Genomic DNA, 14,599 nt, shown 5'->3' on the forward strand with positions numbered 1-14,599 from the left:
CCTTGTGCCTATGGTAGAAAGGATATTTGCGCTGGATACAGTCACTTCAAATGCAAAAGGGTTAAAAAAAAAAAAAAAAAAAAAAATCCGTAGGCACAGGACTGGCTGTTCTGGGTTCAGTCCCACTGCGTGGCACCTTGGGCAAGTGTCTTCTACTATAGCCTCGGGCCGACCAAAGCCTTGTGAGTGGATTTGGTAGACGGAAACTGAAAGAAGCCCGTCGTATATATGTATATATATATATATATGTGTGTGTGTGTATATGTTTGTGTGTATGTGTTTGTCCCCCTAGCATTGCTTGACAACCGATGCTAGTGTGTTTGTGTCCCCGTCACTTAGCGGTTCGGCAAAAAGAGACCGATAGAATAAGTACTGGGCTTATAAAAGAATAAGTGCCGGGGTCGAGTTGCTCGATTAAAGGCGATGCTCCAGCATGGCCGCAGTCAAATGACTGAAACAAGTAAAAGAGAGAAAGAGACTCTGTGAATTGTCTGATGTGTGAAGAAGTGATTTAGACAAGAATTAAAAGGAAAATGATCAAAACTGAAGATAAGAAATATATTTATTCAATGTACGCAACTGTGAAGTTTCTTACAAAATGCATGTTGATAGGTTGTTGTTTTCAGAATGAGACTTCACTTCTATTAAATTACGGGATGTGATTTTCTCTGGTTTAAATTTAAGATTCCTTTTTCTCTGACAAGTTATCAGGAAGTGCAAAGATGCTAATGATAGGAATGTAAGAATTTCAAATAGTCCAGTGAGATAAAAAGCGAAGTCATAGCTGTGTGTAATATCTGTGATTTTACCTAGAAAAGAAAAAAAAATAGCAAAATTATAATAGATAAGGTTATTTAGAATGAAAGCTGGTTAAGTTGCTACAATTACTCCAGTTTAATATAAATACTTTACACCATCAAGCTATACAAATTTGAAACCAAACAATTGTTGCGGAAAAGATCAAGGCTACATGTAAATTTAGACCCCCCTTTAGTTATAAATGACTATGGGATTGCACCTAGAAAGTCCCCCCCGCCAAGGCATAAGTCTGGCCAAGGTTGTTTATGGAAGACCAGCGGTTGACCAGGCATACCAGCCTCACCTTTCCATGCCACTGATGTTACCCAAGGGAAAGGCAAAGGGGCCGAGACAGCTTGGCACCAGTGACATCGCAACTCATTTCTACAGCTAAAAGAACTGGAGCAATATGAAATAAAGTATCTTACTCAAGAACACAACACACAGCCTGGTCCGGGAATCGAACTCACATCCTCAAGATTATGAGTCCAACACTCTAACCACTGAGCCATGTGATCTTCACATCTAAATACCTGTAACCATATTCAGTTACACTGTTTCATCACTTTCTATGTTATATATTACTTGTGCTGATCTTCTGTATTCAGTTGTGATGCTATATTCAGTCAAACATTTATACATGTTCTATTAAATTTCAAAATAATTAGCTATCAACACGTCAGTGTTAGCTATAAACCTAAATAAATCACCAATCAGGAAGCAGTTGAATCCAATTGTAGTGTCCGATTGAGAGGTGCATTGTTAACATTATAGTAGTCTGGATACCATTGGTGACATCCAGACTACAGTGGAGAAGGCAGGCCACTGGATTTGGTTATAAAGAGATGATAAGCAATGGTTTGAAGAAATTTGAGCAAAACCTATTTCTTTACTACCCACAAGGGGCTACACACAGAGAGGACAAACAAGGACAGACAAACAGATTAAGTTGATTACATCGACCCCAGTGCGTAACTGGTATTTATTTAGTCGACCCCGAAAGGATGAAAGGCAAAGTCGACCTCGACGGAATTTGAACTCAGAACGTAACGGCAGACGAAATACCTAAACATAGAGGGGACAAACAAGGACAGACAAACGGATTAAGTCGATTATATCGACCCCAGTGCGTAACTGGTACTTATTTAATCGACCCCGAAAGGATGAAAGGCAAAGTCGACCTCGGCGGAATTTGAACTCAGAACGTAACGGCAGAAGAAATACCTATTTCTTTACTATCCACAAGGGGCTACACACAGAAGGGACAAACAAGGACAGACAAACGGATTAAGTCGATTATATTGACCCCAGTGCGTAACTGGTACTTATTTAATCAACTCCGAAAGGATGAAAGGCAAAGTCGACCTCGACGGAATTTCAACACAGAACGTAACGGCAGATGAAATACCTATTTCTTTACTACCCACAAGGGGCTACACACAGAGAGGACAAAGAAGGACAGACAAACGGATTAAGTCGATTATATTGACCCCAGTGCATAACTGGTACTTATTTAATCGACCCCGAAAGGATGAAAGGCAAAGTCGACCTTGGTGGAATTTGAACTCAGAACGTAGCGGCAGACAAAATACCTATTTCTTTACGACCCACAAGGGGCTAAACACAGAGGGGACAAACAAGGACAGACAAACGGATTAAGTCGATTATATTGACTCCAGTGCGTAACTGGTACTTATTTAATCGACCCCGAAAGGATGAAAGGCAAAGTTGACCTTGATGGAATTTGAACTCAGAACGTAGTGGCAAACGAAATACCTATTTCTTTACTACCCATAAGGGGCTAAACACAGAGAGGACAAAGAAGGACAGACAAACGGATTAAGTCGATTATATTGACCCAAGTGCGTAACTGTTACTTATTTAATCGACCCCGAAAGAATGAAAGGCAAAGTCGACCTCGACGGAATTTGAACTCAGAACGTAGCGGCAGACGAAATACGGCTACGCATTTCGCCCGGTGTGCTAACGTTTCTGCCAGCTCCCTGCCTTAATTTGAGCAAAACCTAATAACCAGTTGATCTAGCAGACAGGGCTTCATTTCAACGAGTGGGGCTGGTGCACAACGATGCCATTGAGAGGAAGACCCCCGCCAAATAGCGTGCATTCTCTCCCATAAACTTGCTAGCGTCCAGTATGCAGAGCTTTGAACTGGTAGCACATGCATCTGCAAGTTGTATGCAAAAAAAAAAAAAAATGAATGGCAAGGTAGGCGCAGGAGTGGCTGTGTGGTAAGTAGCTTGCTAACCAACCACATGGTTCCGGGTTCAGTCCCACTGCGTGGCATCTTGCGCAAGTGTCTTCTGCTATAGCCTCAGGCCGACCAATGCCTTGTGAGTGGATTTGGTAGACGGAAACTGAAAGAAGCCTGTCGTATATATGTATATATATATATATGTATGTGTGTGTATATGTTTGTGTGTCTGTGTTTGTCCCTCTAGCATTGCTTGACAACCGATGCTGGTGTGTTTACGTCCCCATCACTTAGCGGTTCGGCAAAAGAGACCGATAGAATAAGTACTGGGCTTACAAAGAATAAGTCCCGTAGTCAATTTGCTCGACTAAAGGCGGTGCTCCAGCATGGCCGCAGTCAAATGACTGACACAAGTAAAAGAGTAAAAGAGAGAAAGAGTAGCAAGCAGAGAAAATCGTTAGCACACCAGGTGAAATACTTAGCAACCTTTCATTTAGCTTTACATTCTGAGTTCAAATTCCACCTAGGGTGACTTTGCCTTTCATCCTTTCTGGATTGATAAATTAATTACCAGTTGAACATTGGGGTTCATGTAATCAACTTAATCCTCCCCTAAAATTGCTGGCCTTGTGCCAAAATATGAAACCAGTATAACCGACAAAAGCAGTGAGCTGGATGAATGGTTACTGTGATGGAATAACTGTTTAGGTATTTCTGCCTACTTTCATCATCATCATCGTTTAACGTCCGTTCTCCATGCTAGCATGGGTTGGACGGTTCGACCGGGGACCTGGGAAGCCAGAAGGCTGCACCAGGCTCCAGTCTGATCTGGCAGTGTTTCTACAGTGGATGCCCTTCCTAACGCCAACCACTCCGTGGGTGTAGTTGATGCTTTTTACGTGCCACCTGCACAGGTGCCAGGCGAGGCTGGCAACGGCCATGGTCAGATTGATGCATTTTACGTGCCACCGGCACGGAGGCCAGGCGAGGCGGCACTGGCAAAGTCGAGGCGGCACTGGCAGTCGAGGCGGCACTGGCAAAGATGTCACGCAGTGGGAATGAACCCGGAACCATGTGGTTGGTTAGCAAGCTACTTACCACACAGCCACTCCTGCGCCTACTTTATGTTCTGAATTCAAATACTGCTGGTTTTTATATTGCCCTTCATCCTTTTGGGGTCAATAAAGTTGATCTAGCTGGCAGGGCTTCATTTCAGTGAGTGGGGCTGGTGCACAATAATGTTATTGAGAGGGAGACCCCAAAATGGCGTGCATTCTCTCCTGATGACCCCATAAATTTGCTAGCATCAATAAAGTAAGTACCAGTTGAACTCTGGGGCCAGTGTAATCAATTTATCTCATCCCACAAAATTGCTGTCTTGTGTCAGAATTTGAAACCCATATTATGATTCACAAAGCCTGGATCAGGCATGTCACACTTACCTACAATGGTTGCAGCTGGCACTGTACATATCCCATTCACAGTGAAAGTAAAGCCAATAGCCATGGATAAGCTTCAATACCGACAACTTTTTTGAAGACCAGGGGACGTATCGTGGATATCATTCCACGACAAAATCCATTCAAGATTCCCAGGAAAATCAATGGCGATAAAGTATCGCACAACGGAGCAAAAATGAAGAACATTCCACTTACACCACAAACGATGTAAAATATGAGAACGAGTACTTGTGTTAAGTCGAATAAGACGCTGAAGAACCCAAAGACAAGTCTGCTTGCCATGCTTGAAATACTTATAAAAGTCATTAGTGTAATCCCTTCTAATATTGGATGGCCCTTTCCAACCCAAAAATCAATAATAAGGAGCAAAACAAGGGAGCCACAACATGTATTTATTGATGCAGCAGTTGATAATATCAAAAAACGTTTGTTTTTCAATATTTTCATATCGAATATTTTTAGTCGTTCAACCTTGGCATCAGATTTTGGTTTTCTGTCAACTTTTGTCAACAATCCTGAAAAACACATGTTCAAACTGAAGCCAGACAGAATCATCAAGGCTCCTCTCCAAGAGTAGATATTTAAGAGCGTATCTACTAAAAATGGTACACATAAAGTTCCGAATGGGGCACATACTGTCAGTGTAATGGATAGAACATGAACATTTTTGTGGAATAATTTCTCCAAAGCTGCATAACCGACGATATTGTTGATGGCTGCTCCAGAACCTGAAATAGAAAATAAAGAAAGATGATTGTATGAAAGATATTGTAGGTTTGTTATAGAAGCACACGGCCTGTAGATTACTCAATCAGGGAAAGGCTGTGCATGTGTGTGTACGGTACTGGGATCTTTTCGGTTTGAACGGCAGTTTTTAAAAATAATTTCCACGTAACTAAACACTTTTAAACTTCGTATACTGGTAGAATGTGTTTATAAAGCATCTTTTTCTCTTGGCTTTATTGAGAAAATTCTATGGTTTGTAAGATATTTGTTGTTTTTTTTCTTCAATTTCTGCAATTTCAACCAATCGATGACGTCTATTCTGTGCCGTATGAATATGTCCCTCGTTTTAGAAACAGATTGGGTTTATTTACATTTGTGAAGAAAAAAAGATACCCTTCCCCCACCCCTAACCCTAACCCGTAACCCTAACTCTAACCCTAACCCTAAAACAGATTGAAACAGATCGATTCTAGGGTCATAATTATGCGTGACAATTTCATATGACACCGCTAAAAAAACTGCCGTTCAAACCGAAAAGATCCAGGTACTGTATTGATAGTTATGTAGAAATATTCATGTGTATTCTTACCTTCGTTTGTATGTATATAGGCACATATATACATATGTATATACATATAACAAGTACTCAAAGTTTGGAACCCAGTCTGTGCAGTAACGCGAGAAGGCCACAACACATCAAGTTTCCATATTTGGTTGCGATAGTCTTTATCAGGTGATTTTGATTCATATTTTAGTCAATCGTAATTCAGGTGCAACTGTGTAATGGAAAGACTAATGAAAAATTCCGTGCTTTTTTTGGCACCAAATCATGGCTATAAATCGAGATGCGTAGGAAATAGATAGCAGAAGATTTGCAGAGGCTTTCTTGGTTAGATAAAGAAGGTGAGACTCGTGGCGAAACTATAGGGAATAGAAGAAATGGCTAGCCTTATGCCGTTGTACTTAGAAGGCAGAGCGCTGAATCTTTACTTGGAGACGGATGAAACGGATCAAGAGAAAGTGGAAAAAATTGAAGAACGGCTGAAGGACGCGTAGATGGAGGGGGATTTTAATGCCTACAGCCAGTTCAGGAGAGTGAGATGGAACGGCGAGCAGATAGATAACTACACGAGCGATATTAGGAGGTTGGTGGGTCTAGCAGAGTTTACTGGAGCAGCAATGGAGCGGATGGTGAAGCTGGCTTTTGTAACTGGCTCCGTCAACCATATCTCTCTGCGTCTGCAGCAGATGCCAGATATTGAAACGATGTCGGTAGGAGAGATGATCGACAAATGGCGGGCGTTGTCGCAAAGTGACACTCGCGACGTAACGGCAAAAATGACGGCAGATACGAGTGGAACGAAGAGGCAGGCAGCAAACAACGGCAGCAAGAGTCTGGCGAGGCGAACGGCCAAGGGACCATGCTTCAGACGTCGAGGTCCACACAGGGTCAAGGAATGCACGGACCGAGGCCACAGGTGGTGTGTTACCGATGCGGCCACCCTGGGCACAGTGAATAACTGCAATCCAGGAAACAAGCAGAGAGGGAACTACTGTGCTGTTGGTTCCCTCCATGAACAATTGAAGGCACACCACCGAATGTTGCCTGTAGTGATGTTTATGGTGGGGGCGAGCGAAGCACAAGCCCTCGTGGATACGGAAATGAAGATACAGGAGTCCCGTGTTGAGGCTGCAGGCGATTGTAGTTGATGAAGTGGTGGACGGCGTTGATGTAGTGGTCGGAATGGACGTCATCATACGATTGGGTGGTGTGACAGTTGGCGGGGCAGGAGTAGAGTTTGGTGACTGGTGTTCTGCAAGCCGTGGGTGTGGAGCGGAGAAAGAAGACTGTAGGAGTCATGGATTACGGGCACAGAGAGGGTCTTTCATAGTCGTAGTTGAGGGTGAGGACTTCCGCGCTGAGTTTGACGGTGAAAGATGGACGGTGGAGTACTTCTTGAAGGGAGAACCTTCCCTACAGAGAAACATGGTGAGCTGCTATGAGTACACCCTGAAAGGAGAAATCAGGGTGAGTTCGAGACAGAGGTGAACAGGTGGATACTGATGCCATGGAGTGAGGAGACGACGGGCGGTGTGCTGCCGTTGATGGCTGTGGTTCAGCCGACAAAGAACAAGGTTCGAGCAGTGCTAGACCTTCAAGGAACTTATCGAATATGTGTTGTGTTGTATGGGTGGCGAGGCAGCAGACGTGTGTGGAGAAACAACGTCGTGAGTGGAGGCAAATGGTGGGGGTCGACTACGCTCGTCGACCTCATATTGGCCTATCTGTGTAACTCCATGTATCAGAAAAGTTGTGGAAGTGTAAATTAGTGAGGTACAGGGGCAGAATGTACGGCCCTGGCTCAACTGGGCTTCAGCCTGTGTTTGGCACCGAGGACCATGACGAAACAAAGCAGAAGAGCAGTGATCCTTAGATCAGTGGGGCGTGCTGTGGAAGGGAGAGGGAGAGATGGTACAGGAAGATCAGAAGGGAAGAGATGATGTCACGTCGACGTGCAAGAAGGCAAGTTTCCCTCTTTGTCATGCTGTCATCAATAGAGGCCAGACGTGGCGAAGAGAGGTCATGACAACACATGTTAACAATTGAACAAATTTGAGGGCGGTACCCGATTACAAGTCGAGGTAAGAACGATTATATTTCCGTGCCTTTAATCCACGCTTGTAGTTTTTTCTTGTAACTGCCAGAGTTTCGAATGCTGAGTACAGTTACAAGCCATATTGAAATTCTAGCTAATGTCTAACTGAATAAATCAAATATGTCTTGGTTAGTATTTCAGTTATAATTTGTTGAACTTACCAAATAAGATTCCAAGTGAGAAAAACAGGAACCAAATGTTTGGTGTAAAGCTGCTTGCAAACAAACCAATCGAACACAAAGCACTGGCAACGATAAATGACCACCCAACACCAATTTTTCTGTATAACATTCCTGCGAATATTCCTGCAAATGAAAAGTGAAAATTTAAGGAAAATTTTGCTAAATTTAAGGAATTTAAGGAATTTAAGGAAAATTTAAGGAAAATTTAAGGAAAATTTTGCTAAATACTGATGAAATAGAATAAGATAATTATTATATTCTGTTAAAGTGAAAAAAAAAAGAAGGAATTTTCTAGAATAATTAGTGCTTGAAGGAGAATTAATATTTTTGTTTTTGATCTTTAATATCTTCACATATTTTTCTAACTCTGATCTAATTCTTTTTTCAAATGTATAAGAATTCGGTATATTTGGGTTGCTCAGAAACGGTTCCGAACGATAAGGTGAAAGGGCAAAGATTATTGACCAAGGTATTAGCTTATTTTATTTATTTATTTATTTTTTTTCTACGTGTGGAATTTTTGACTACCTACCTCCACAACCTAAAGTTGCTGTACACGCTGATGTTATCATGGCTGTTTCAGATTTTGAAGTGTTAAATTCTTTGATGAAGTAGATATATAAGATGCCGAGAGAGTAAGCAATGCCAAAGCCCAAAATATTGTTGTATAATATAGAGACATAAGCCAGATATTTGATGAAAGAGGAACATTTACGAGATTTATGATCTTCCGGTGTGCACTTCATTGCCCTGGAAATAAAGAAGAAAAACATGTAGTAGTAGTAGTAGTAGTAGTAGTAGTAACAGCAGCAGCATTAGTAGTAGCAGCAGAAACAGCAACAGTAATTGCGGCAGAAGCTCTAGCAAGAACAGAGGTAGCAGCACTACTAATAAAGATGTATTTTTATAATGTTGCGCACATATTGGTTGTGATGCATGTACCCTAATGTAACCTTATCAGATGGGTGGTCATGATGGGTATACTGGGCTTCATATATTTAACCCCAGTGTCACTCTGATGGCATAACAACAACAACAACAACAACAACAATAATAATCAGTGTGACCATCAGATTAGCTATCAGCAACTTGGCGTTGTTGTGGTGAGCAAAAACGATAAAACATTCCTGATAATCGACATAGCACGTCCTGATGGCAACACGATCGAAGAGAAAAAAGGAAGAAAAAGCGATGATTTGAAGCGGGAAATACGCAGGGCGTGGGGGGACTGAAGCAGGTGGACGCTATAGAAATAGTGATTGGCGCGCTTAGAGGTGTCAGCACTCAACTACCAACATGACTCAAAAAAGATTGGTAAGTAGCTTGTTTACCAACCACATGGTTCCGGGTTCAGTCCCACTGTGTGGCACCTTGGGCAAGTGTCTTCTCCTAAAGCTTCGAGCCGACCAAAGCCTTGCGAGTGGATTTGGTAGACGGAAACTGAAAGAAGCCCGTCGTATATATGTATATATATATATGCGTGTGTGTGTGTGTGTGTGTGTGTGTGTGCGTGTGTGTGTGTGTGTGTTTGTGTGTCTGTGTTTGTCCCCCTAGCATTGCTTGACAACCGATGCTGGTGTGTTTATGTCCCCGTTACTTACTGGTTCGGCAAAAGAGACCGATAGAATAAGTCCCGAGGTCGAGTTGCTCGATTAAAGGCGGTGCTCCAGCATGGCCGCAGTCAAATGACTGAAACAAGTAAAAGAGTAAAAGAGTAAAGAGTATGAACGTAAAGACAGAACATCTACAAAGATCATCATTGCTTGGAACTGCAAGAATTCTCCGCAGGGTTCTTGAAGCATGATCAGTAAACAAGTACCACTTTAGTTTTTTTGGCTGGGGACAGCAAAATAAACTGAGAGTTTTCATAGAAAATTACTATTATTAAATCTTCTTCTTCTTCTTCTTCTTCTTCTTCTTCTTCTTCTTCTTCTTCTCCTCCTCCTCCTCCTCCTTCTCCTCCTTCTCTCCTTCTTCTCCTCCTCCTCCTCCTTCTTTTCCTCCTCCTCCTCCTCCTCCTCCTTCTTCTTCTTCTTCTTCTTCTTCTCCTCCTCCTCCTCCTCCTTCTCCTTCTTCTCCTCCTCCTCCTCCTTATTTTCTCCTCCTCCTCCTCCTCCCTCCTCCTTCTTCTTCTTCTTCTTCTTCTCCTCCTCCTCCTCCTCCTCCTCCTTCTTCTTCTTCTTCTTCTTCTCCTCCTCTTCATCCTCTTCCTCCTTCTTCTTCTCCTTCTTCTTCTTCTTCTTCTTCTTCTTCTCCTCCTCTTCCTCCTCCTCCTCCTCCTCCTTCTCCTCCTCCTCCTCCTCCTCCTCCTCCTTCTTCTTCTTCTTCCTTCTTCTTCTTCTTCTTCTTCTTCTTCTGAGAACGTGTAAATTAATGCCGTGACTTAACATCCAAATTATCGCTAGCATTACGGTTACAATGCGGTTAACTAGTTGATTTAATCAACCGGTCATGCGCATTACGATCAGGAGTGTCCAAAATGTTGATAGTTTCGTTAGTATCATAGTTACGTGTCGGGTATAGCACATTATCAAAATTAAGGTCAACATAGAAGTCACTGCTTACGTAATCAATCTGGTGATCATAGTTTGGGGCAGTCGGAGATAAGTTATTGTCTGTGTTAGCCATGCTGATACTGTTGGATTTCTCGGACATAACTGGTTTACTGAATATAGTTGAAACTTGCCAATAAGAACAAGTTACAGGAGAATAATTAGGAGCCCTATTCACATGTGCATCTGCTTTGTCCCTATTTAGGAACAATTTACTTTGTTTATGATGGTTAATAGCAGTTATGATATCTGCTAAATTGGGCGCACTTGAAAATGAAAGTTTAATAGTGTGTTTATTGAATACCTTGCTTTATTTACTGGGGGCAGGGAAATTACTCTGTAGTACCCTAATTCTTTTTTTTTTGTTTTTTAGTTATTTGCGAAACGAAATTTATTGTATAAGGAGAATTATACGAGATCTCCCTCTTACTCAACCGACGGTTAACGATCAATGGTCAAGTACTGGCATTGTTGCTGACGTTATTCTTGGTTTGGCTGCAGTGTTTTACTCAGGTTTTAGTGCGCTGGTCTTGCTCAGAAGCCAAATTAGAGTTTACTCTTTGAGTACCTAAACTTATCAGAGGATTTGGGTATATTTAAAGCATTATGTATTTGCATTTTTCCAAGATTTATAATAGTCATTATGGCCAGTTACGTTTTTAGATAAAAATTTATTGATCTCAGTATTAGAAGTAATTAAGTTACCGTTCACTGAACTTACCTTAACCTCAATGTTTTTATAATGGATATTTAGATGAGATATAAAAATATCCCCTTTTCATATTGCACATTATTCAGATGATTTTAAAGTGACTTCGAATGACTGTTAGTTACTTTAACCAAAATGGGAGTTATTTGAGTTGGGAATAAAAAAATTATATACAGCTCTACCTAAAGCTCATTAGCAGTTAATTTTGAAATTATAGTGGAAACACCCTTAATCATAGAATTTATTATGCTTCTAGGATGGTTTAAAAATATATTCAGTTACTTAAAATTTTTGTTTGGTGAATGGAAAGGAAAGGACAGGTCAATATTCAACTACAAAGTAACATCAAGAAATTTGCAACTTTGAGGTTGTTTTCAATAGAAATTCACATTAAAAAATTTTTTTTAATATCCTACTTGAGTCGCGAATCAAGAAAAGTGTATCGTACCTAAATAGACCACCCAAAAGATTTGGTAAATGTCCATATAGACAATGCAAAATATAAATTCTAAACCAAGTCGGTTACTTGCACTGAGTCATTTGATCCCATCGTTATGTGGATGCTATTTACTCTTTTCCTAGTCGACAGTTTGAAATCAAATTCAATTACTGTACGCCTAATGCTAAGAACAGTAGTAGTTCATGCAGGCATAGCGTGGATTCGATCCTCAGTAACTAAATTTCACTTAACAGTTCAACAGCACTTTTCTCACGGTAAAACAATAGTTTTGTGTGAGTGACAGCATTATATTTGCAAGATACCTTCGCTAAGCAGAATAATGCCGTTGCTACTTGACCATTCTAACCTCTTCTAGGCCACCAAAAGCTAGAATAGAGATAACAGACCGCCAACGAAATCTATTGTTCTCAACAATATGCCTCTCCTTCTAACTAGTTTGGATAATTATAAATACTAAAACACCGTAGGAAAAAGTTAGTGGGCAGAAAAGGAGATGACGCAGAGGCGACCACAGGCAGAATCCAGTAACTGAGATATTCAACTGAGAGAAGGCTTATAGTAAGAATATCAACTATGATCAACTTTGATACGGTGTCTTATCACAACACCACTGCTGTTTAAATGTCAGGCACCATGAAGGTATCATTTTATCGATTCCCTACACTTAACATCCAGTCTATCTTCCTCTATTTCCTAGTTAGGCAGCTAACAGTTGACCAAACGTAAACAGCAACAACATACAAAGAAAGATAACTCTATTGTTTTTATATGATACACACGCCTGTCCGTCGTGGTATGGCATATATTGAAGTGACAGTAAATAAATATTTCGTTACAACTTCAATCACTGTCCTTCTTCCATCTTGCACACTGGCAACCAACACCTTAACAACAACCGTTACGGAACTATATCTATTACACTACGATCTGCTTCCGCTAGGATGGCAACTTATGCCCTTCTCCCTTTCAACTTCACAAATGGTTTCGATTCAGGTGTCTTGGGGAAATTTCGAACCCCAAGACACCTGAAGAAGGCTGGAGGGTATATCAGCCGAAACGTTGTGTTAACAACAAACAAGATGAAGATTCCGTCGAATGTAAATAATATAAATAATGCAAATAATGTACGTCTCTGACCTATCGCTTATTCCAAACAGTTGAACAAAATGCTATTGGGACGCCGCACATGTTTACTTGAAACGGTCTTCATCGAACAGCTTTCGTTTCTTCTAATTTTAGCGCACGAATTCTAACTCTGGAAATGCAACCTTTGTATTTCATGTTAAAGAAATGGTCGAGGGCCATTCTTGCTGCTCGGCTGCTGGCCACGATGCTTTTCTTATCATCTTTTCTAGCCCACTCATTAGCTCCCTCTCTAATATATTTCTCTCTATCACTATCTTCTTGCTAAGTGATTACAGCTCATATTTCCCGCTTCGAGGTGGTGGTGCTCCTCACCCTCTTAATGTTTATGATTGCCCCCATCAAATACTGCTTGACTAGTTTGTCAATCCGGTTTCTATAGACTTTGCGCATTCAACATCCAGTAACTTGGCCCTAGTCTATAAGTTCTATCTGTGCAGACCACAAATTTGTGACCTGTGTAGCTGATTTCTTTAAAATGTGGATATCCAGTGGCATCTCTTTGCTAACATGACAAATACTCTAAGTATAATTTGGATGACCTATTTTAGTCGCTCTAAGTCCACTCTGGTGCATTCAGGAAATCTAGCCAGTATATGTCAGACAGTTAGAAGCATTTTGAGCAGGTTTTCAAGGCTTTTGCACCTCCTTCTCATATGGATTAACCCTACACAATCCCATTGTGCATCTAAATCAAATCCCCAGCGGATTTAAGAAGCGGGATGTTTTCAGGAACGTTTCTTGACGTCGTCTTACCCCAGTAGGTGCGTAGACGGCCACGACTTTCAAGGTACTGACTTTAAAATCATCCTTATCCAATACTACCGAATTACTACGTGGATTTATGAAGCTTCTCTGTACTGCTTAACCTAATTCTTTCCGGAAGGAAAAGCACTGCTGCTCCACCACCCGTTCCCGTCAAACCTTAAGGTGAGTACGCTTTGTAGAAGTAAAAAAATGAAGTTTTATGCGTTACACAAATGTTGGTTTCTGTAATGGCTACTACATCTATGTCAAGTCATCTGAGGTCATTGAGGAAGTAACCTTAATTCCAAGTTGAGCCCAGATCACAAGACAATACAATGTGGGCTTACACAAAAAACATGTAAGCAAAAAAAAAAAAAAAAGCAAAAAGAGAAAATCCAGAAAAGTTCAAAGTAAAATCCCCTAAAATGGGGAAACCTCCGAGGACTACTCGTGGAAACCCCATAAAATCATAGTGACCTTGGCCACTAGGGAAAATGCTCTCACTCTGTCCTCTGACCTACAGGTACATGCTCAGTGCAGGCCGCTCACTTGGGCCATGCTCATTATTCTCATTCCTCTTTCAACTAATTAGCTGAGAGGGAGCACTTCCCTCTCAACCTTCATTTTCTTTTTCAAATAAAACTTGAAGAAGTTGGTGTGAGTTTGGTCGCAGATGGAGGTACCTGTCTCCAGCTGTTTCGGTCTCGTCTACCACAACAACTTCTTTCGCTAAACCCACCAGACAGACAGACAAAACCTGCATGACCTTTCCGGTCAAAGGAAGGCAGTGAGACAATCTTTACAATGGACTCAGTTGAAACTCGGCTGTATATATCTATGTAACATTTTGGAGCTTTCAGACACCGGAGCCTATGCCAGCATTATGAAACAGCTCTCTCTGTGGGTTTTTGGGTAGCCGCCAACCGTGTGTGATGTGGATTATTTTTATTGGT

At 41.3% G+C, this 14,599-nt stretch overlaps 1 protein-coding gene across 4 annotated transcripts in view; it reads right to left on the reverse strand.

The window, feature by feature from the left end:
• Window positions 1-544: 544 nt before the first annotated feature.
• Window positions 545-14,599, reverse strand: part of LOC115231264 (monocarboxylate transporter 13-like) — a 40,472-nt gene continuing 26,417 nt past the window's right edge. For 2 of the 4 annotated variants that reach the window (XM_036500017.1, XM_029801327.2), the window contains exons 2-5: window positions 8,568-8,785; window positions 8,015-8,158; window positions 4,453-5,198; window positions 545-809 (exon numbers count right to left, since the gene is read on the reverse strand). In XM_036500017.1, the coding sequence (XP_036355910.1) occupies window positions 4,489-5,198; window positions 8,015-8,158; window positions 8,568-8,785 (1,072 nt within the window). In that variant the 3' untranslated portion in view covers window positions 545-809; window positions 4,453-4,488. The remainder of the gene's footprint in view (window positions 810-4,452; window positions 5,199-8,014; window positions 8,159-8,567; window positions 8,786-14,599) is intronic. The other 2 variants (XM_036500018.1, XM_036500019.1) reach the window with 2 other exon arrangements.

The sequence above is a fragment of the Octopus sinensis genome, unplaced genomic scaffold (genome assembly GCF_006345805.1).
Source record: "Octopus sinensis unplaced genomic scaffold, ASM634580v1 Contig18001, whole genome shotgun sequence".
In the NCBI taxonomy this organism is placed as follows: Eukaryota; Metazoa; Mollusca; class Cephalopoda; order Octopoda; family Octopodidae; genus Octopus; species Octopus sinensis.